General features: G+C 32.2%; 1 protein-coding gene across 1 annotated transcript in view; it reads right to left on the minus strand.

The window, feature by feature from the left end:
• Positions 1-208: 208 nt before the first annotated feature.
• Positions 209-24,991, minus strand: part of LOC129221351 (protein-serine O-palmitoleoyltransferase porcupine-like) — a 53,239-nt gene continuing 28,456 nt past the window's right edge. Inside the window, exons 7-11 of the mRNA XM_054855822.1 lie at positions 24,626-24,702; positions 22,445-22,508; positions 16,390-16,475; positions 5,162-5,269; positions 209-439 (exon numbers count right to left, since the gene is read on the minus strand). Of these exons, the coding sequence (XP_054711797.1) occupies positions 341-439; positions 5,162-5,269; positions 16,390-16,475; positions 22,445-22,508; positions 24,626-24,702 (434 nt within the window). The 3' untranslated portion in view covers positions 209-340. The remainder of the gene's footprint in view (positions 440-5,161; positions 5,270-16,389; positions 16,476-22,444; positions 22,509-24,625; positions 24,703-24,991) is intronic.

Raw genomic sequence — 24,991 nt, forward strand, 5'->3', positions numbered from 1 at the left:
TGACAATAATAGACCAAAAAATTTCAGATAAAGTTTTGGGTTAAAATAAGTATAGGATTAGAGTCCACAAACATAAGGATGGGATGGGAAAAGGAACAAAAGCAATCAACAAGAAGACGAAGAGGGGGAGGGGGGCGGAAGGAAAAAAAGAATACAACCAAGAAATATAACTATAAAAATGATTGTTGACAAATTGGGGTATAATACATTGTTTACATATTTTAACCATTTTAGTTAAAATAATTTTTGATCATTTTTCATATGAATTTACAACTATAGTGTCATTATATTCTACTTTTTACATGATTGCACATGTGTAAAGGCTATATTACTGCTAAGGTTATATCAGATAATAAAACAGGTAACAACACATAGCAACCCAAAGACTACTGTAGTCCAACTGGGACCATTTCTCTAAAGTGTGATTCATGCTGTAGCCCTGGAAGAGAAAAGAAATGATATTCAGTGATAATATGTTGTTTAGTTTTCATGAAATTGTATCAAATTAAACAAGAATTTAAAAAACCTTGAAATAAACAATATGTTCAACAGCAGTAGGATGTAACGATGTCCCACAGCTGTGTATAACTTAATTTTTGAATGAGCTAAAAATAATGATTTGGAATAAAACCATTGACTAAACTATTTCAATATACAAAAAAATATTAGGCGCTCTTTATTTACAACTTTAAAAGAATTTTATATTAATAAATAGCAAGCAAAAATTTTTAAAAGAGAATTGCACTTCATGTTGTGTTCACATCAAAACTAACTGCTTGGTAAATGATTTACTTTAATTATATTTTAAGTTCATTAGAAACATTAAGTTATATTTTGTTGTGCGCGTACTATTGCTTTCGCACATAGTTTCAAATTTTAAGTTCATTATTGCCACAAAAGACAAAATACTGGTACTCTATTACAAATGAAAAACTAATACATTTTTTTACTACTGTTGACAATGCTAAGGATTTATTAAAATAGGAAATGAAGTGTTACAAACATACATAAAAACTTCGATTACTAAAATTAGTTGTAGAAAATTACAAGACCTAACAACATATCACATAAAAATTACATAATTATACATTTTAAAATTTAATAATAGAGAGCAGGGTTTGAAAGATTGCTAAACTTTTGCATGACTTGTTTGGCAGGTTGATCCAAAACCTTACCATGCTTGAGTAAAACTTTTACAAGCGAAAATATTTTATCATATTGCATGTAAATAAAACTATACCATACACGTGAATCTACTACTGATATCTTGATAAAAAATCTACTTTAGTAACACATCTACATTAATATAAAATAATTTATGTACAGATGAATGAGGAAACATTATACACATGTTTATAATACATTACATATTTGGATAACATATTAACACCTGTAAGGGTTGGTTGGTAAGTTAATAACAAAAGGCTATGTAATATAATATTATCAACTTAAAATTAAACAGCACACAATGTATGACAATATTTACTGATTTCTTGAAACTTAGAAGTTCCGATTAAAGTCATAACGATAAAACATTTACCCTTGGAATTGCCTAACTATATCACCTATGTTTGGGTGATACTAACATAAGAAGGAAAGTGTTAAAATTTTTATAACAATAGAACTTTAAAATACAAATGCCAGAACAAATATAGATATTTTTTAATTCAAGGACAAAATTTTTAGTACAATATTATCAATAAAATTATAAATACTATAATTATGTATTTTTATAACAATTATTTGGTATTTTTCTTGGGAGAAACTAAAAAACATTTCTTGTAAATACTAGTGAAAAAAAGCAAAACAGGAAAATAATTATAAGTACAGTAAAGTATCATTTATACACCTCTTAAAAGAACTGACATGAAATGACGTATAAATGAAAACAATGCAGGGCCGTCCGAAGAGGGGGGAGAGTGGGGCAATCGCCCCGGGCGCCATGATGTATAAACTAAGCTTTTACTGCATTTCAAATTCCTGTTTAGAATAATTCTTTTTTAAAGAAAATTTTTTTTAAATCTAACACAGTTTCAGATTACTTGTTTAATTATGTACAGCTTAGTGCCTACACTTGTGACACTACCTTAACTTGGGACATTTTGCTGAATTTAGTTTTGGGGGCTGGTACACCAATATAAAATAAATGGTGTTACTACAGAATAAAGGAATCGTTATCTTTTGAGGCTATCTGAGTAAAAGTTTAATGTATCAACTTTATGGGTTAGATGAATGAATTTGTCAAGACATTACTTATGTTAGTTCTTACTAATGAAATTGAGTCTCATAGTATAGATGAGATCAATTTATTTGTAGTGAATTTCAAATATTATGAAGGAATGAAAAAGAATGTGAAAAGATGTGAAACGAGGAACATTGAGAGCTGAAAATCAGTTGCATTAAGAATTATTTCGTTTCACCAATTGGCTTTTTGCTTCCAAATATAGAGGGAAAACTAACACGGAAATATTATTTAAAAGAATTAAGAAGACTGGGGAGACATTCAATATTTTTAGGTGCAAATATACATCCTGAAATCTTTGAACGTTTCCAAGATTATATTATTTCTATGTAATGATATTTTTTCTTTATTGATTTTTAAAATAAATTTCGTTAAAATGATATTTGGTGTTGCAAACTATTATCTATTGCTGCATGCATGAAAGAAGGATCAAAACATTAAGTGTCCCAAGTTAGGGAGGGAGATCCCTAACTTGGAACAGTGAAAATTTTTTTGTTTCATTTTCAAAGGGGGATATCTACCCATCTATACCGTGTCCTGAGGTGAAGTAAAGCACATCCTAAAAATAGAATACTTCCTTTGGATGGAAAACATATGATTTATATGCTACTAGAGATTAAAGTTCAAACCTGTCCCAAATATGGGAACTTAACTGCAGTAATTAATATAAAAATGTTCGATACTTTTCCAAAAAACGCACACTATTCTATGTGTGGGAAGGAGGCGTAAGAAAATATTCTCCCCAAGCGCCATCCTCTCTTGGGACAGCCCTGAAAGATTGTGTCATCCAAACATTAACAAATAACTTTGGCTTTTACTAGTTTAACTATACCAATGCAAAATTATGCAAATACTGAGTTTAAAGTGAAATTTAAAATATTGAAAATAACTATTACAAATAATGTTTGAAATAACTGTTACAAATTACTCTGCAATAGTTTTATACTAAAAACATAAATTGAATTTCAAAGGAAAAGATACCTTTTAAGTAAAAAATACCTTGAATATCTTTAGTATCATGATAATTATATCACTTTTATTAGATATATTTACATGGCCGGAGTTTTGCTTTTTTTACTAGTGCTTTGACAAACAAAATACCCCCCCCCCCCCTGCACTTGACATTCTATGTAAGAGTGAATTCTCCCATTACTAGAAAACAAGGATAAAAACAGAAAATTTTTAAATTTTAGGGAGGGGAAAATGATACTTAAACAATATTTTGGAGAATACAGAAGATGCATTTTTGAATTTAAATGAATGGGAATGAATCAGGATTTTATGAAAATGACTTATAAATGTAAAAGATGTATAATCAAGAGACATATAAACAATGTTTTACTGTAGTATGTCTTCCCAAAAAAATTTGTTCCCCCAAAATATAACTTGGAGATATAATTTCCCCAAATTTATTTACGGTAATTTAATACAGTTAAACTTTTAACAACTTCTTGCTTTCTGTTGGTTTTCGCCGGTTTCTTCTATTTCTCGTCCTGCAGAATACAGGATTCCAGCTCATTTTTTTTTTGTTGGGAATTGAGCCCCTGTTACAACCCCAATCGCAGAAACAGCTTAACACTGCAATGCTCTGTAGCCAGGCCCGTATCTGCGTACGCGCAGATACGGGGAGGGGGGGGGGTGCATGTCCTTAAGAAGGCCTAAATGCCCGGGATATTTAAAAAAAAAATCTAGCACTAAGACTTATAACATTGCAAATATACCCTGCTGGCCTTTGGGGAAGGGCCCTACAAATTTTGTTGCAGGGAGGGGGGGGGGGCATCACATTTGTAGATCTGGGCCTGCCTGTGGCAGATTCTTGAGAAAATCTGAAGAGTATTTCTTCATTGGACTTTTTTTTCACTTTCTGCACTAATCTGTCGAATTTAAAGTAGAAAAATACAGTTCAGAACAAAACAGAACAACAAAAGTAAGAAAGTTTTATGACTGTTATGACTAATCTAAAGCTGGTTTGCCTTGCAGACTTATTTTGGATTTTGAATCTGTGTTGCAAAGTGCTGAAAAATTCTGCTCCCGGAGTTACAACTACTGTTAAACACCGATAACTGGTAAGCATACTTCATTCTGGACCTTGTTTTACATGAGGTGCACAGTTTTCATTGGGGAATGTGCTGATCATTAAATACTTGCTATATTTGAATTTGACTGAACATAAACCAAGGACGGATACAAGGGAGGGGCAATGGGGGCGATCCCCCCTTCCTTAAAGGACTTTGTACTGGCAGTTTTCTCGAATTCAAATCCTAAAACACAAGTGTAGGTCATTTGTAGTGACATTATGGAAAGGAATATTTTCGAATCTACCTTTTGCAAACTTTTCAGAACTGAAGTTTTAAAAAGCCATTTTTAGGCTATCATTCAACGATGATAGAAAGCCTCTTCTCTTGCACTTTGCAAAATTTAAGTTTTAAAGACCTGATTGTAGACACCACAGGAAGCATTAGGAGAAAGAATGGGTTCAGTGACTCTCTGCGAGTAATGTTCCAAAACTGAAGTTCCATAAAGTGCAATTTTAAACCGGGTTTGATGATGTTAGTGGGAGGTTGCTTAGAAGCATCCCAACGGAATTATTACAAAATTAAAATTCTAAGATGAAATTTTATATTATCTTTTTCATCGGTGAAGGAAAGGAATAGGTTCAGAGATCTCCTTGGTTAAATCTCCATATTTTAGTTGCTTTTGATAAAAGTGCTGTAGCAGCCTACCCTTCCTCCCTCCCCTCAAGCATGTATAAATCAGATGCGTAGTATGAAGTAAATTAAAAAATCAACTGCTCCCTCCTTAAAACGTCTCTAGATCTGCCCTTGATGTAAACTCCCCTTTTACCTGTTTCCAGTTTAAACCGGATAAAAAAAAACATTCCATAAAAAGTAGATTTCTCTAAAGATAAGACCAACTTACTTCTTCTTCAAGACAGGAAGAGCTGTCAAACATCACCCCAAGGTAAGCCAAGTGAAAAACAGCAAGGAATCCAAAAGCACAATTTGCTATGACAACATATGGATGAGTCTGAAAACAAATAAAATGAGCAATGTATCAAAACCAGGCCCAATTTCATAATAGCATTTTTTCTAACAAGTTTTCCTCATACATGGCAAAAATAAAACCCTGTTTTTCATCAAATAAAATGCTTTTTGAGTGTAAGAGGCAAGATATTTAAGCTTGTGAATTCCATAACAGCTATATGAACATAATCAAAAATAATCCTTTATGTGTGGTTGAGTAATGCATAAATGTCTATGTTTTAAGAAACCGTGTCAATCTTATAGAGCCAATGCATCACTAAATTGAAATACTACTTATAATTTCAAGTAAATGTAAAAATCAGCTAAAACTGACAATTCTTACTTAAAACATGTTGAATATTTTGTTAATAAGTTACTTTAAAGAGTCAGGGTTTGAAATAGAGTGCGGGATTGCGCGAAACGTGCACAAAATCAGTAAATCCCGGCAATCCAAGGGTTTGTGCGGGATTCCCCAACCCTCCAGTAAATTTCTAAACTCCATAACGAACCCCAGATGGGGAAAGCAGAGAAGAGAAAAAAAAATTTCCTCCATGTGGTAGTATTGGCGAAGAGCGAACAATTTCTTCCCCCTCCCGCCCCCACAAGCACAATCAGCGCAATCCAGAATTCCCCGTCTCATCAAACTTAGAGAACAACCTTACTGGAAACGAAACGTCATCCATTCTTTCATACAAATAAATAAGAGAGGTCATAGGTTACAACATATTTCTTTAAGCGCTCAGCTCGTTTTAAAATGCATCAAATCCTTTTCGCCATTTTGTCTTTGCGAGTTTAAACGTTTTTTTTTTAATTTCAAACTCCATAGCTCCTTTTTCATTTTGGAAAGATGGATAAATTTTTAATAAAGCATCTGTCAATTCAAAGCAATTCCAGTTACATCGAGGAATTCTGATTTGCCGGCATCAACGAATTCCGATCCGCCGACATCAACTGATTCCGATCCGCCGCGCGAAATGTGATCCGAAAGCTGCTGGAAACGACAGTCTATTTTCAATAGGTATAGGCAATTTTTTACTTCAATTATCAGGCAAGTTTTTGATCGTCAAAAAGTCTTTGTGCAGTAGAAATATTATTCTAATCAATGGGGACTGAACCCCATTCAGATAATTAGATCCAAAAAATGATCTATTTAAAAAAATAATTGAGTGTATGTGTATGGTACTTAGTTGTTAAATATGTTATTAAAAATGAAATAATGAAATAAAATCGCAAAATTACTAAATAATTATTTGAAAATGTGTGTGGGGTTTATATTACGCTAAAAAAAATTATAATTTAAAAATAAATAAATAGAAAAATAAAGAATTATTAAAAAATTCTAATCAAATTTTCAGTACTTATAAAAATTCTCCCTCAAATTCAAAAAATACCCCCTGGAATCTGAAGTAAAGGGGGACATTCCTCCCTAGAAATTGAACCCTATTTCAAACCCTGAGAGTTTTTAATAATAAAAGTTTTACTAATTCATAAGCCACTAATACGTTTTACAAACCTTCCTCCTTATTTAAATAAATAAATACTTCCATTACATCATAAATTTAGGCAGAAAAAAATATATAACACATTAGTTGTTATAAAAAAACCTTCACTCACAGATCTTTGGACCTGAAAGTTCTGAGAAAGATGAAGTTAAACAGTTGACAAGAAATATGGTTGAAATTGTACAAAAATTAATTAGGTTACCCACTGCCAGTACAAAAGAAATGTAATGATAAAAGATAATTTTCCAATTACAACATCCAAACTGTGATACTATGACATGACTAACAATAACATGAATAGAAATTATTAAACTTATTATATTTGACAGCAAAAAGTGCAAAATAGATTTTTTTTTTTTGGTGAAAAGAAAACAAACTACTACACACACTCTTACAAAACAGTACATTTGGTATTCATCAGCATAAAAGTGAAGTAAAAACACAGAAACTCATGCCTTTATTTTAAATTGTAGCAAATATATAAAAGGTGCAGGGGACCTCAGGGTCAGTGGCGTAGCTACACTTTCTGCCGCCCGGGGCGGTTCCTCAATTTGCCGCCCTTTATGATGAGATTTAGTTGACACATTAAAGAGTCAAATGTATTTCAATGTGATTTTAATAAACAAGAAAAGAAACTTATTTTTTTCCCTTATTATCTTTCTTGCAGAAGGAAAAAAAAGAATTCAGAGCAACACCGAAACATTCCAAAACTTAAGTCAAAATTCGGAATTTTTAGCAATTTTTAGTAACACTTATAGAAAAGATGCTTGGAGCTCCCACAAGGGTTTTTTCTTTTTCTTTTTTTTGTTTAAAAAATTAAAATTAGTTTTACGCATTCTTTGGTGACATGAGGGAGTCAGGACTTTTCAAGGAAAATTTCCAAAACTGAAGTGTTAAAAAAAGCAAATTTACGCTATTTTTGGATACGATAAGATATTGGGGAAGGTCCGGGGGAGCTGTCCAGAAAGTTTTTCAACTAAACAGAAAAACACGTAAATGTAGGAGGCTGTCTAGTGGTGTAGTGGTCTCCCCTAATTCCAACAGAGACTGGATTTTCCTGCAGAAATATTTTCAAACTTGAAATCAATTTTAGTCTATCTTTGATGACGTTAAAGAGAATAGGGAACGTTCAGGAGCTCTCTGAAAATTTTTCGATGACGAAGTTTCAAAAGCGCAATTATTAGCTATCTTTTAGGGCAACAGTTTCCAACTGTTTCCAAAAATGTTGGGAAGTCAGATGGTTTTTCTGTCTCCTCTTGAAACTTTTTCAAATGACGTCCTAAAAACGCGACTTCAGCCATTGTTTGACGGACAACGTAATGAGAGAGTTTAGATGGGGGTTTCCCACCTGAAATCTTTTTCAAAACTGTTGCTCATTTTAAGCTCTTCACTGTTAAAAAAAGGGGGTTTGCAGTCTTCCCTCAGAAATTTCTAAAAACGAAATTTGGAGCCAAATGTTATGACGTTAGGTGATTTACTGCACATCTGGGGTCCCTACCTTAGAATTTTTTTGAAGTTTAAGTTCCAAAAACCAAACTTTAAGCTATTTTTGGTGACATTGGATAAGATGGGGATTTTAAAGTTCGAAGTTGATGTCCCATTTAGACTATCTTTAATCATTATACAGGAAGGGTCACGGCTTGACCGCCCTCGTGAATTTGTTGGTATTAAAAGTTAGAAAAACTCAATAATCAATATTAGGGTAAAAGATGAGATGTGAAGGGTTGGGGTGGGCGTTATCCCTTGGAAATGTTTCGAGACTCAAGGCCTAAAACTGCACTTTTGGGCTGTTTGGTGACGCTAAGGGATAGGAAGTTTCGGTTACTCTTTCCAAAAATGTGACATTTATTGGGAGTTTAACAAAGCAATTTTAAGCTATCCTCAGTTGATCGAAGTCCCAAAACACATTTTAAAGCTATCTTTGACACACTTTAGACAACAAAAAGGGAAGGGGGAGTGTAAATGGCGCCCCCCAAAAAGCTGTTTTAGGCTATGTTTGGACAAATCAAGGGAGGAAGGGATAGTAAGTGACTCTCCTCTGGAATTTTTTCAAAATTAAAGTCCTGAAATTGCATTTTAAGCTTTGCGACAATAGGAAGAAGCGTAAAGGTTGGGGAAATTTTCCTAACTTTAGGTTTTAGAAACGCAAATTTAGGGTCGATTTGGTTTCTCAAAGGGATTTATTACTCCCTTTTGGATCTGTGCTTGACCAACTCGCCTAATGTTGACAAACTCAGAAGTTGCCATCCAGGTACGAGCAAGACTCATCCCCCCCCTTCCCTAGATCCGGAACTGCTATATTACCAAATTCGAATGATTTTCTTTTTCACTAATGGAGGTCCAAATGTTCTAAGCTTTGCCTAGAGATCGTTTTACTAATTAAAAACCTTTTCTTAAAATAAATGACTAAATGCGAAACTCATTGTGTAAAGGAATTACTTGATATAATACAGTAATACAAACAATTATGATTCGAATTGTGAATATTTTTTTTTATAAAATGAACATAAAATTCATTCTGTCTCAGTGAAAATTTTGTAGTCAATGACCAATCAAAGCAATTGTTAATACAAATAATGCTACCCTGAAAATGAGCAAGAAATCGCCCACCATTTGAGACCTTTCTCCTTTTACTCTTGTTGTCACTTTCCTTTAAAAAAAGTATTTTTTTCTAAATACGGTGGTTTCCTGGGAACTTACTTAAAACCAAGTGGTAGCTTCATCATATAACGAAAAGTTATGAAATTTATTGTTTCCTCTGTAGTAATTAACCTTAACAGCAAAAAGAAAAGAACAAAAACATGGTCCCTTGACTTTACACAACCACCTCCCTCAGTCTGTAGCTTCAGACGAAAGAAGAGAACAAACAAACAATAGTGCTGAGTCATTCCATGTCAACTGACCTAATTTTTCAAATCGTCCCCACTCGACCATTTCCGATTTGGATGAAATTTTATAGAGGCGTAGATATGCCTTTGGAACTAACCTGTGCAAATTTTCAGCTTCCTAGATCTAAATCCTGAGGATCTAGGATTTCCGAAAAATGTGATCCAAAATGGCGGATCAGCTTTTTTTGCCAAATTGCCAACTTTAGACTAAATTTACAGGAAGTTTTATCACACTGGAAGCCTGAAATTTTAGGCGTTTAAAGTACGTTTGGTCGTTAATATGTTCAAGTATTTTCGTGAATTTGAGCTCATTAGATTTTGTGTAGCACGCGCGTGAACTTGTGGAAAAGGGCGATGAGGCAAGATTTTCCTGGATTTTAAGTTGTCATAAAATCCAAACAAAAATAATTCAAAAGTTCTTGCTTCGTGATTTTATTGTAAAAATACTTGTTTTCAATGGGTTACAGTTACAGAGTTTAAATATCCATTTTCTAAACGATATTGTCATTCAAAGTGGCTATCAAAGCCGTTCAAGTAAAAAAATAGCCTATATTCAAAGCGTTATAGCTCAAGTTTGTCACCTCGCATCTTCTTTTCGTTTAAACCATTAGAAAGAAAAGATTTTTTCCTTTCAAAATAAATTTTTTTTTTGATGGTGTTCTTTCGTTTAAGGCCAAAAAAATGAGCTCGAAATTTTGTCTGTCGTAACGAATTGCGATGTTTAAGAGCAGGTCGCAAAAAATTTTATCACACTAATTAGGGGGAAAATTTTAGGGGCTCAAAGTACGTTTGGCCGTTAGTATATTCAAGTATTTTTGTGAATTTGAGTTCGTTAGATTTTGTGTAACATGCGGTTACACTCGTGGAAAAACGCGATTGTGAAAATTTTCCCTACATTTTAGGTTATTATAAAATCTGAACAAAATTAATTCAAAGGCTCAGGCTTCGTGATTCCACTGCAAAAATACTTGTTTTTAACGGGCCACAGTTTCAGAGCTTAAATATCTATTTTCTAAAAGAGATTGTCATCCAAAGTGGCTATCGAAACCGTTCAAGTGAAAAATATCTTATTTTCAACGCGCTGTAGCTCAAGTTTGTCATCTCGCTTCTTTTTTTCGATAAGACCATTAGAAAAAACAGATGTTTTCCTATCAAAATAAGTTTTTTCTTCGATGGTGTTCTCTCAAATAGTAGTTTAAAAATTAGCTTGAAAAGCTCTTTGTCGCTCGCACGAGAAAAGCTGGTTCCTTAATGTATAACGGGTAGTGTTTGCCTTGGAAACGAGTTTATGGTGGTTTATGGCAGCTACTAGTCAGAATTAGCTTTTCATTCTTCTTTCTAAGAGTTAAGTTTGCAAATTAAATATGACAGAAACAGAAAAATACCTTGTTCTGAATAAAATGAAAAAGGAAAAAAAAAAAAAAATTATTATTCGCATAAAGATCATCTGCAACAAAAATAGGAGGATATTAATGTAATGTAGCGTAAATTTGTCAAGATCTTTTTTTTTTTTTTGTACCATTATAAAAAGCAAATTTCCTCCTATCGTAATATGGTTTTTCAAGTGTGGTGTTCTTTCAGGTAGAAAGATAAAATGGGATTGAGTTTTTTTTTTTTTTTTTGCGTATATCATGAGGTACGCTGTTACCTAAAGTGTAATTAATGTTATAATATTCATATAACTCACTTTTGCCCCTGTCTTTTTTCAAACCAAAGTTAAAAATGATAATTTTTGAATGTCTGGAACTTTTTTTGAATCGACTTAATTGTAGATTCTGCAAAAGTATACTGCTTACGAAATGGTGTGGTGCTTAATACTGGTACGACTGAAATTATGTGATCTTCATGAATCCAGCACGTATCTCTTACTTTTGGCCAATGAAATGAATGTGCAGGGCCTTTCGGATGCAGAAAGTTTACCAAAACATCATGTTCTTCAATTGAAACCTCACAAACGTTACCAATCCACCACATATTGTCGTAAATGCAAGCAACAAAATTCCCCGGCTGAAGATTTGACGCAGAAGTTTTTAATATCTTTCCTGAATGAGAAACTTGTCCGATAAAGGATACAGAATTGTTTGAAACCCTTCTTATGCGTATTTGATTCGAGTCGATAGGAAGAAACTGATGATTTTCTCGAGTTCCTGCAACAGAAGATGCGTTCTGAAACCGTTTTTCCTGAATCAACCTGGTTGATTCAATTTCATCTTTGGAAACAAAAAAAAAATCAATATTTTTAATATGTTTATCACAAAAATGAAACAAATTGGTTGGTGTCAAAATTTGGTTATTTTTTGTTCTCTGTAAGCTTGCATGAGTTGCTAATCTTTTAACAGTACCACCAATGGCATCACAAGGTGATTTCCCGTGGCTAGTACCGAAAAAGTTCCACTCTGCTTTAATGCCAAAATCATCATAGTGATTACAAAGATTGACTAGATTCTTGAAATTTTTATACTGAGCAGATGGCCCATCACTGAAGTATATAACATAGTTTATCTCCGCAATTGATTATTTTACGAAGTCAATCACTTTTGTCAAAAATGCATGAATAGCTATTGTATCATGTCTTAAACAGTCACTTATAACACACATACTTAAACATTGCACTTTATCAGTGGAATCACGAAAATAGACTACAATAGGGTGCAGTGTAGCATGACTGTTCTCCCAATAAAATCCTTGAACTGCATCTTGGATTAAAAACGAATAGTTTTCTGAAAAATCCAATATAGTTACGATTTCGTCAGATTTCAGATTTTCTTTAACACTTTTGAGGTACATTGCTTGATGTTTTGAAATGTAATAATGAACCGATAGATCAAAAAGTTTTCTTGCTAGTTCTTCCAAAAAGTCTTCCACTGTCATTTGCTTGGATTCTAACAAAGTACGGTCAGTTTGAGCCCACTGTTTGAATTCAACAGTTTCCTCAGGATCAATATTCCTGTAACTTTCCGATAAATAGAGATCAAGAGCTTTTCTGCCTGGACATTCATCACACTTTCTCAACATACAGTCTTTGGACTCAATGTCACACACAGTTTTTGATAAAAGAACTTTATAATCATCTTTCAATAGACTACTTGAAAGCAAAAGCTTAACGTTCTGGTGAGCAGTGCACACGCAAACAGTATGCATTCCGGATGAGCCAACAGTAACACACCACTTTGGTCTAAGTTCACAAAATTTCGAGAAACTAACTTCTGGGTCAAATTTTTCACGATATGAAACAAACATCTCCTTCAAATTGGAAAGCAAAAGACGCTTTTGCATCTGTTTTTCCTCGCCTCCTATCCTAACAGATACATAATCCTTTTCTCCTGGGCAAATGCGGCTAAACTCATCGTCTTCAAAAAAACTAACTACTCGATTTTTAACCACTTCAGACAAAACTTTGCCCCTTTTTCTGGCTGGCAAGGCAAGCACACCACATTCTGCTTTTAGCTTTCTCGCCGTTTTGATCATTCTTTCAGAAACACAAAACTCGGACATTACTTTTTTAATTGACCAACTGCTTGGAGCCAAAGTTAAGATTTGTAGTTTTTCATCTCGATTTGTCGAAGTATTCAATTTATCTTTGATGTCATTTAGGAGCTCAGCATAATCAGAGCAATCTGTACAATGTTGTATGATGGCAGCACTAGGTTGTGAAACAATTGCAGCATTTAAATTACCTGAAGCTGCAATTTTCTTTCCGATTAAGATCTGTGTCTCAGCAATTTTGCGTTTTGCATATCCCTCTGAATCCCGTTTACTCACTCTTTGAAATTTCAAAGGAGATACGCCGATGGCTGTTAAACTGCGATTTAGTTTTCGGTAGCTTCAACTGGTTCATCACAATCAGATGATGAGGATGATGATAATGATAAAGTCAAACTTCCTAATTTTTTACGACAGCTGATAGACAATTTTTGACCAGGTAGAAAGTCCTTCTTTGTTACTTTTTTTAGTCGATCAATTGTAGATGTATTTAAAGCTCTTAGACTTTTTTTCGAAGAATGACCAGGATTTTGAAACGGATTGCAACAGCATTTTTGCAAGTACTCATATTGGGATAAAAGCAGTGCTTCTTGGTGCAAACATATTGTTGATACATTGTTAAAAGTTCGACGAGTATGCTTAAATAGCAAATTCTGGTGATCTGGATCAAGATCGCGAATCAATTTCAATCCTTTTTTTTTTTAATTAAAAGTCATTAAATGGCAACTTGAATCATTTATAAGTCCAATGGAGCATGGGGAAAAATCGTCACCTTTATTTGATTCCATTGAAAGTTAATAAAAATTCAAACGTAAATAAATTGAAAAGTACAAGTAAACCAAAATAAATTACTAATGTCTATTATCGAAACCATGCTTGATAAATAAAGTAATGCAGATGAAAAATGACTACTCACTAGAAAGCATTTCGAATATCTCCCAGCAATGTCGACATAAGTATAACATATTATGATGAGATAGGCCAAGTAAAGACATTTTTTTGTATCCAACTTTACAATAAATAATCGAATTGAAGAAGAAAAGCGATAAATAGTTTCTATTTTTTTTTTTTTTTGAGCAGCAAACGATTTTTAAATTATTATTATTCAAGCTGTTGCCATACACTTGTTCTTAACGTTATTTTTTAATCTGTCAGAGAAATCGTTTGTAATAACTCCTTTTATTAAAAGAAAATTTCAGGTATCCTATTTAACTTGAAAGATTAACTCTCAAAAAGAAGAATGAAAAACTAATTCTGACTAGTAGCTGCCATAAACCACCATAAACCCGTTTCCAAGGCAATCACTACCCGTTATACATTGAGGAACCAGCTTTTCTCGTGCGAGCGACAAAGAGCTTTTCAAGCTAATTTTTAAACCACTATTTAAGAGAACCCTATCGAAGAAAAAACTTATTTTGATAGGAAAACATCTGTTTTTTCTAATGGTCTTATCGAAAAAAAGAATCGAGATGACAAACTTCAGCTACAACGCGTTGAAAATAGGATATTTTTCAATTGAACGGTTTCGATAGCCACTTTGGATGACAATATTTTTTAAGAAAATAGATATTTAAGCTCTGCAACTGTGGCACATTACAAACAAGTATTTTTGCAGTGGAATCACGAAGCATGAGCCTTTGAATTAATTTTGTTCAGATTTTAAGATAACCTAAAATGTAGGGAAAATTTTCCCAATCGCGTTTTTCCACGAGTTTAAACGCATGTTACTAAAAATCTAACGAACTCAAATTCACAAAAATACTTGAATATACTAACGGCCAAACGTACTTTCAGCCCCTAAAATTTCAGGGCGTCCAGTGTGATAAAATTTTCCGTGACCTGCCCTTAAACATCGCAATTCGTTACGACAGACAAATTTCGAGCTCATTTTTTTTCGCCTTAAACGAAAGAACACCATCAAAAAAAAATATTATTTTGAAAGGAAAAAATCTGTTTTTTCTAATGGTTTAAACGAAAAGAAGATGCGAGGTGACAAACTTGAGCTATGACGCTTTGAATATAGGCTATTTTTCACTTGAACGGCTTTGATAGCCACTTTGAATGACAGTATCGTTTAGAAAATAGATATTTAAGCTCTGTAACTGTAACCCATTAAAAACAAGTGTTTTTACAATGGAATCACAAAGCAAGAACTTTTGAATTATTTTTGTTTGGATTTTATGACAACTTAAAATCCAGGAAAATCTTGCCTCATCGCCCTTTTCCACAAGTTCACGCGCGTGCTACACAAAATCTAATGAGCTCAAATTCACGAAAATACTTGAACATATTTACGACCAAACGTACTTTAAGCGTCTAAAATTTCAGGCTTCCAGTGTGATAAAACTTCCTGTAAATTTAGTCTAAAGTTGGCAATTTCACACAAAAAGCTGATCCGCCATTTTGGATCACTTTTTTCGGCGATCCTAGATCCTCAGGATTTAGATCTAGGAAGCTGAAAATTTGCACAGGTTAGTTCCAAAGGCATCTCTTCGCCTTTGTGAAATTTCATCCAAATCGAAGATGGTCGAGTGGGGACGCCTAGGTCACTTGACATGGAATGACTCTGCTGTGATATATACAAGAAAAACACATGGTTTGTATTACAGTAGTTTTATTATCATAGTCGTACTAAAACCTTACTATTCGAACACTTTTTCTTCTTGTTTGCCTCCAGTAATAGATCAAAAGCATGATTTCCTTACTGTGAAAACGCGATATATTTTTTTCGCATCAAAAGTGAAATTGCCACCCCCAAAAAGTGCCGCCCGGGGCGGACTGCCCCCTCCGCCCCTCCCTAGTTACGCCACTGCTCAGGGTGGAAAAAATGAGCATATATATACATACATGCATACATACATTATATATATATATATATGTACAATATATATTCAAACATTTCCTTTTCCTTAGATAAAAATAAAAAAGACAGAAAGTTAAATGTAAATTCAGTACTGCAAATTTTGAAATTTCAGAAGTGTTGTTTGGGAACTGAAGAGGATGATTCAAACTTCGAAAATTGTGCTACATAGAAAGCTAAAAGCAAGCAATGTTTTGAGAAGCAAAAAATGTCTGTAAAAGCTGAGTAATATTAGAAAGCATCCTGCTGCAAAGGCTTCAAAATGATATACAATGGGAAGAACACCATAAGTTCAAAGACAGAGGGAAAATAGAGAGCAATGGTATTTTTAAATTTCAGGAGAAAGTTTAAGTTTATAACCTTAATAATCTATTTAAAAACATCAACTCACATGTTTATAGGCATGATTGCACTCAGCCTTACACTTTCGAGCCAAAATACATGCTTTGAAAATACTAGCCAACTTCCTTCTCAGAACTGAAACAAAACAAGTTTTTAAAAATCATTGATACATTTTACATCAAAATGTCAAACATAATACACTAAAACCTCTCTTATGCGGATAATTTTTAATTCCTGATTCCAAGGCAAATAACATTATTGAACCCCTGTCCAGCGGACACCCCTTTATTGCCCCCGGCCGAAAGGTCAGTACTCTGGAAGCCCACGATGGCACAGCAGAGCGAGGTTCCCTTTTGTGTACCCCTTTATTGCAGAATAAAAACATTTGTCTTGTTAGTGTCCGCATTGAAGAGTTGTACTATAATAACAAAATATAGTGAAGCACCATTTATACGTTTTTGAAGGGACTGTATGAAAAGAGCATATAAATGTAAAAAACGTATAATAGGTAAACATTAATGTGTATTAGACTCTGCAGGGATCAATTTGAAAAACGTGTAATTGATAAAAACGTATAAAAGAGAAACGTATAAACGGTGTTCCACTGTATATATAAATTAGGCACAAATGATAAACTATTTTGAATATAAAGAGAAACTACAATTTAAATGATGATTAACATAATCAATCAAATGAATATTATGATCTTATAAGTTAAAACTGCTGAGCTTTTATTTTGATCTTTTTAACATCTCATTCTTAAATTTGTTTGGTACGACATTTTTGCAAGAAACATTGAAAAAGAAAGAGAAAAAAACTGCTATGAATGAAACTAATCAGTTTTGTACTTAATAAAATTCAAACTTTATCTGTGAATGAAAGATATCAAATGAATTAAAGAGCTTTGTAGCTGTCCAATTTGCAACTGATGTACTGTTAAACTTAATTTATTTGCTAGACATTTTATCTTTATTATTTTTAATGAAATTATTTTTGAAATAAAAATTGAATAATAATACAAAAAATAGTTTAGTTTGGTAAAATTAGAAATTGAACAAATAGACCAAAATATACACAAGATATTTATTCATCTTGAGACATTTACGGTTAATTTTAGATGTTAGGGTTTCAAATCACACAAAAATTTCAGTTCGCTTCAATGAAATTTTATTTGCTGTATGTATTTATGCAACTTTTCAATTTGCAATTGATGCACTGCTAAACTTAATTTATTTGCCAGACATTTGCACACAAAATATTTATTCATCTTGAGTAAAATTTAGATATCAACAGTTTCAAGTCACACAAATATTTTTAGTTCATTTGAACGAAACTTTATTTACAAATAGTGACATAAAAGTAGTTATTAAAAAAGTTAGTATTAAAAAAAAGAAAACTTCGGAACTAAGGAAAAAGAAACTTAATTTAAAAATTAAAATTAGGGTAAAACATCATAGACAATAATTAAAAAACAAATATTGCCTCTCCATTAATGATGTAAAATTTCCGGAAATTTTGAAGTGATGGAAGAAAACCGTTTTTTTTTTCCGGAAAAATTAGAAAAAATTCAAAATTTGATTTTTTATGAATAAAAATAGGGTTTCTTCATTTTTCTTGGAACATATAAAGGGTTAAACATTAAATAAGTAAGTTTCATTGGAAAAAAATAGTCGTTTTGTTTTATAACCGAGAGCTTTCTTTTTTTGGTCAAACACAAGAAATAAGTCAAATCGTGGTTCAACCATCAATATTGGGCAAGGTGTACCTACTCATAACAATGTGGTTTTCTATTTTAAATTAATTGCCTTTGAAACTTGAAATAATAATAGCAATCATTGACATTCAAACATGATTGATATTGTTTGAAAGAAAACTAAGTAGGATTTCCCTACCTTTCAATATGTAAGTTTACTGTCTGAAAATGAAAGCTTTTGAAGTATGATTTTTTCCAATCCAGTCTAAGTCCAAATCAAAACTAAATTGGTTTTTCTTTATCTTTCTAGCAGAAACCCCAAACCAAACTGCCTAATGGTTTCTAAAGCTGAAACAAAACTCACGCTGGAGTTTCAGTAAACTATACGGCTGTGGTAAGCACAGTAGTAAAAGTAGTCATACCTGCACTTTTGAACAAAATTGAGTTAAGGTAACCAAGTCGTTATCTGTTTCGCATTTTGCTTAATAAATGAAATGTTTTAGTGTCATTTTATTGGGAACAATTTTTTAGAAAAATTCTGAAAAAAAAAAAAAGACAACTGAATCAAATATATGGTAGAGATATTAACCCCTTAACGATCGGATAATTTTCAAGAAAACAGTCATAAAAGTGTCTTATTTTTTTTATTTAAGAAAATGATATAAAAATAAGTGTATGAACAACAAGTGCATTCATTTTTTCATTTTCAACATTTTTTCGATTGAAATTTTAAAAAAATTTAAAATTTTATGAAAAGTCAACAAGCAAGTCTAAGCAAGCAGCGAAAATTTAAGAAATACGTCTTTTATACATTAAAAAATAATTTTATTAATATATTGTGTAATATAAGTAAAGATAAGTAAATTTTTCTTGTGTGGTAAATTTCAAAGCTTGAGATACAGAGGCCAACATCAAAATCTCATTGATTTGAAAATGTGTTCTCTAATAATTTTTTAACTTGATATTTTATTTTTTAAATGTGTGTGAATAATTCTTTAATAGGTACATTGAAAACAAATCAATTTTTTGAAAAAAATTATAAATTTTAGGCCTCTTGATGGCCATCTAAATATTTTTCAATTTGGATAAATATTTTTTGTGGTACATGTTGGGTTACAAAGCCAACATTTTTTATCAACATGAAATTTCCAACTTCCAAAAAAAAAAAAAAACTTATTCTGCTTAGTATAGGGTTTACACTTTCAGGCGCAAGTCAGCATGTGTGTGGGTAGCAGTTGTTTAAATTATATGAAACTTTTTTTACAGTTGTTTTGATCTAAAAGGAAAAATATAAGAGGATGTGTGACTTGAGAAACCGACTTTCGTTTTTTTAGGACACTCAAATAAATAAATAAATAAATATATAATTGTTTTTATTGAGAAAATTTTGTGGAAAAAATTTCATTTTTTGGGCAAAAAATATTAAATGTTTTTTGATCTATATACGCAAATTTTATTATCATACAACGACTTGCATTATCGAAGTTAGACAGTATTTTAACATACAAGAAGGGGGGGGGGGAGAAGGAAATAGCATCAAAATTTAAGTATGATATTTACTAATTTTATCACTTTTTGCTGAAAATTTCAGCTAAAACTTCCTGAAAAGTTGAAAAAAATTCAATTTTTGGTTTTTTCGAACTGTTTTTATCTCTACACTGTATACAATATCCCTACAGTAATAACTCAACAAAGCCCCCTGAGTATCAGAACAGGGTTCATACTCTATTTAGATGAAAAAATTCCATGACTTTTCCAAGACTTTTTCATAACTTCAATGAAAATTTTCACGACCTCGTTACACGAAGAGAATAGCACTATTTAATCTCAAACTTGGTAATATTTGGAAATGAGCATTAGCAAAACGTCTATATGAATGCCACAGCCTCATTGAAGCACATACTCGTAATGGAAAATATGTAAGTGCACACTTAAAAAACTATTCTCATTTGTCTTCATGGTATAAATTTAAGAAAAGTAAAAAAGCACTGAAGCGAATATGATGCTGCTTAAATATCTGATATATATTTTTAAAAAACAGGCAGAATGATATTGAATGGGACAAAGGTTGAATGAGTCATCACTAAGTTTCAATAAATTTGCTTCAGAAGTTACCTTTTAGTGTCAACAGTGCCTTTAATCATCCACGCAACTTGACAGTATTTTGGTTCTTTAAAGTAAAGCCACATAGTTTAGTTCTTTATGTTTCTAAACCAAATCTTTTTTTGAAAAAAACCATTCAGTAATGAATCAATCTTCTGATTCCAAAGTATATTTGTTTTGTTTACAAATTTGCATATTTTCAAATGCATATAAATTAATAGGTTCAGAAATTCCAGAACACATTTAATTCTCGACATTGAATGTAGAAGTGGGTCACCATGAATTAGTTTTGTGTGCCGTATGTTGGGCACTACTGTTTTAGAGCATTAGAAGTCCTCTTTTTCTGTATTCTATCGTCTGACTTGAGATCTTTATTTTCTAAAACATTCAACAAATTAAGATAAACTCTGATAAATTTAATAATAAAGCCCTTACAGGTGATGGAATCGAACTCGCATGCAATTGAATTGCTTTTTTTTTTTGAGTAGGCCTGGCAAAACTAAGAACGTGAAATTTTGCTACTACAGAATATGAAACATAAGAAGTGTTGAAAATAACAGAAAATTCAAAATAAGTGATGTCCAGGCAGTAAAATCACATCGCAAAAAATGGCAAGCGGCTACGACAGAAGTGGACGCAATGAGATTTCAAAATTCAGATTTGATTTTTGAATCTTTCAATTTTCCACTTTTAAAGGCTTTTATGTGCTATACTATTAAATCACTCAAGATTTCTAATGCTCCATTAGCTGCTGTTTCTTTCTCTTTGTCCAGGACATTTTTTTCATGACCTGGAATAAATTTCCATGACTTTCAATGAAAATTTCAATTTTCCATGACTTTTCCAGGTCTGAAATTCTGTTATTTTTTTCCATGACTTTCCAGGATTTCCATGACCCGTACGAACCCTGCACAGTGAAGCTTACTGCTGTACATACAACTGCTGTACATACATTTTTGCAATAGAAAATGTATATGTGTGTAAGTCACATCATGAATTGAATCGGCAGGTTTAAGAAGGGAATAAAGACCAAAAATGACCAAAAAATTTTTTTGCAATCTAAAATATCTCCTAGCTTAAATCTACACGTAGGTGGTAAGAAATAAACAAAAAACATTCCCTATAGATAGTTATAGAGCATTGAATTTAGCGTCAGGTGTAAGAAGGAAATAAATCTCGGATTTATTTCCTTCTTAGAACTTATAATTAACTGATGCGATAGGTGAGCAGTTTACCAATTGAGAAAACTATTTTGAATGTTTATTATATGATCATTTTTTCAGTGTGTCAAAGTCTATACCGTTATTTCCATCAAACTATGATTAATTAATTATTTATTATTAACTTATTTACTACAACAATGTCATAGGGAGATTCCGATGAAGTGTCTGAAGTTTGAGGTTTCCCACAACAGGGGGTGGGGGAGAGGTGTTCATAAAGTTGACAAAAAGGAGACATTCGCAATTTTGAAATACAGACATTTAATACGTGAATCTTCAACTGCAGGATAAGTAACTACTTGTGAATTCATTGCCGGCCCTGTCAAAAAAAATTTCTTCCTGCAAAAAATAAGAACTAATGTGAAATTCCCCACGGATCCAGCTTAAAACACTAAATTCTAAAAAATTGGATGACCTGAAAAAACTTCTTCGTTACATTCCAGACGAAAAGAAACCATTTTACGACGTCGTGGCGACTTGGCCTATTACATCTCACCAGGATGAAGATCACCTGGATGATTGATTTTGTGTTTTTTTTTTCTTTAAAATTTAAGATATACTTCTCATAATTTAACTTTTTCACTTCTGTAATTTTCAATTAAAGTAATAATTTCTCACAAATTTCAAAAGCTGTTGCTATTTTTACTCCGATAAATGTCATAAGTTTTACGAAGGAAATAAATCCAACAACTTCTACCTGATCTAGAAAAATTCTAAATAGTTCCAATGTTTTTTTTCATGAAACTACCTAACACATAACTGAGATCGCAAACTCTTGTACAAAGCCGGAAAATATCGAATGAAAGTTACGAAACTTATAGTTTTTTTTTTTAATTTCTCAAATATTCGATTTTTGACCTTATTCCCTTTTCAAACCTGTCAATTCAATTAATCTACTGAGATACTGCACCTAGATTAATTTACCTAAGTCAGAACCCAAGTGGCTTCTTAACATTTTTCTTCATGAACATTCTAACTGGCACTACAAGCAAACTTGCCAGTGCTACATAAATAAGTGAGACATGGAACTGTTTTAAAAATTAAAACCGTAAACAAAAAACAAAAAGATGTTTTACATATTTACTCACCATGTTCAATGTATGTGTAAAATCCTAAGGAAAGAAGAACTGCTGCAAGCTGAAAATTTAGTCCCTGTAACAAAAGAGAGACATTTAATACAACTTAAAATGTGCATACATATTGATTTAATACGTAATGATAAAATATTTATTACTACGTAAGATGTATTTCTTTAAATTCTATCAGTGGACTTTTTTTTCCCTTGAAACAAATACAAACTTTTTAACAAAAACATATTAAGATCATATAAAACGCATGGCTAATTAGGTATGTTAGTTTCATCTTTCTTTTTCAAAACGTTTAAGATAATCGTCCGTCCATCAGGGGTGTAGGTAATACGTACAAATTTCTGAAATCAGAAAAATTAATTTGAATTGCACATCAGTACAAAATTCAAATTACTTCAAAATAAAATTGGTCACCAATTATTAATAAAAATATAATGGAATTTCTTGACCACCACTAGATAGGAAATTATAGTATGCTAATAATGGAATCTAATCCAATGTCAACAATGTGGGATCCTGAATTCGGGTCCTAGCCAAATGATATACACTTCTATAAGTCTCATCAACTGTTTACATGCTTGTCACATTTTCAACCAGTTTCAATCCATAGTAGTAAAAATCTGAGACTAAAGAAGGGAAGGATCTCATTATTTTTTTCTTATTTCCCATTGTCAACATAGAAAGGTGTGAACTTATGGATGTAAAATCATCGCACAAAAGCTAACTTTTAACTTTGTTTTTTCTCATCAGTTATATATACAAAGATAAGAAATGCTAATAACTAAAAATATTACACATGTAGGAGAGAATAAAATAAAGTGTTTCAAGAGCATTACAAAAGATAAAATATTTCTTTTTATTACCTCTTTTGTATCATAGGTACTAATTATTATGAGTTGTGAAGTAAAAGAAATTTAGACTCAAAATTTGATGCCTAGGATTGAGAATCCAGGCATCAAAATTAAGAAATTTACTAACAAGGATAACTTTACACCAGGATCACTTATTTCTTAACACTAAGAGGAAGTACTCCTTTATAAATTTAATGATAATAATAATAAAATTAATATTGTTCAAATGTGTTTTTTCCCCTTGGTCAAAGTCATGTACAAAAAAAAAATAATACAGTTCATCCTCGTTATCATGACACCTTTGGGATTGTCAACAAAGTATTGTCATAGTCGGAGTGACGTCATAACCGGAATAGTTTAAAAAACTCATAATTGAACATTGGTTAACCATAAAATTAGATTTAATGAAGAAATTAATACTATTTATGTTTTTAATTAGATTTAACTAATGCAAATTTAAACTATTGGTGAGTACAAAAATTATTCAAAATAAGAAAAAAAAACCTTTCACTTATTATTATATATTTTTTTCTTTTTTTTTTTTTCAATTCTGCAATACTTTCCAATAAAATTTTTGATAAATTTTTGAATAATATTTGTCACACTCCTTCCACAAAATTACCAGCTAGAAAGAAATCAATTCAAAACTCTTCACTTTTATCTGCAATTTGATTAGATTTTGACGGCTAAGCCTCACCTTTTGAAGGTGAAAAAAACCCTTTCTAATCCTTTTATCCACTTTAAGAGTTGTGTAGCCCTTTTCAATCTAATTAGGAGCCCCTTATCGCTTTTTCTCTCATGGGAGAAGCTTGTTGTTACCACATACAGCTTAAGGTGGCCATGCTCTTGCTCTTCTCTTGCTGTTTCCCTCGTCCAGTATTACAATACACCTGCTTTGAATTCCTTTCTATTGTCCCTCTAGTCAAAATCTGAAACATGTACCTTTCAGAACTTATCTACTCTCCCCCCACCATTCTCGAGGTGTCATGCCTGGTCGAATCTCTTGTTAGAGTCTGAAGTTCCCACAACAAACACTGCCAGATGTCTTCATTATTTTACTGAAAATGTTTCAATTGCAAAGAAATTTGATTCAGTCTGCGCAGCTCGAAGCGTCGTCATAACCGTAGTGGAAGGAAAAAAACTGTCATAAAATCCGGAGTCACTTAATATTAAAATTATATGGCATAAGTTCGGAACTTTGAAAAAGTGACGTGACATCCGGAGTGTCGTGAAATCCGGGTGTCGCGATAGCGAGGTTCGACTGTATTGCTCAAATGCGTTTTTTTTTTCTTTTTTTTTGTCTAAGTCAGAAACAAAACCTATAACTTACATGTAGCAGTGAGCTTGCAACATAAGTAAGCAGTACTGCAGCAAAGTCCCCCAACGGCTTTGCAGTTTTGAATACATCTAAGGGAAAATGTCAGTTAGTTCTCAAAGTTTGTATGAACATAAGTTTCGATTTTAATTCTTTGTGAGCATTGCCATAAAAATAAAACAAATGTAAGATTTAAGACTTGCAATTGTACAGATTATTAGAATTTATTGAATGGATAACATCAAGAAAACAGCTACTAATATCATGCAATAAATGGTGCATTTAGTACTAAACTCTCCCAAAAAGGTCTTTTAGGGACCTAATATTTAAAAAGGAACTTTTAGGAACCCAGCATTTTAATTTTTAACATCAGCTTAATAT

This window comes from Uloborus diversus, chromosome 4 (assembly GCF_026930045.1).
Source record: "Uloborus diversus isolate 005 chromosome 4, Udiv.v.3.1, whole genome shotgun sequence".
Lineage (NCBI taxonomy): Eukaryota > Metazoa > Arthropoda > Arachnida > Araneae > Uloboridae > Uloborus > Uloborus diversus.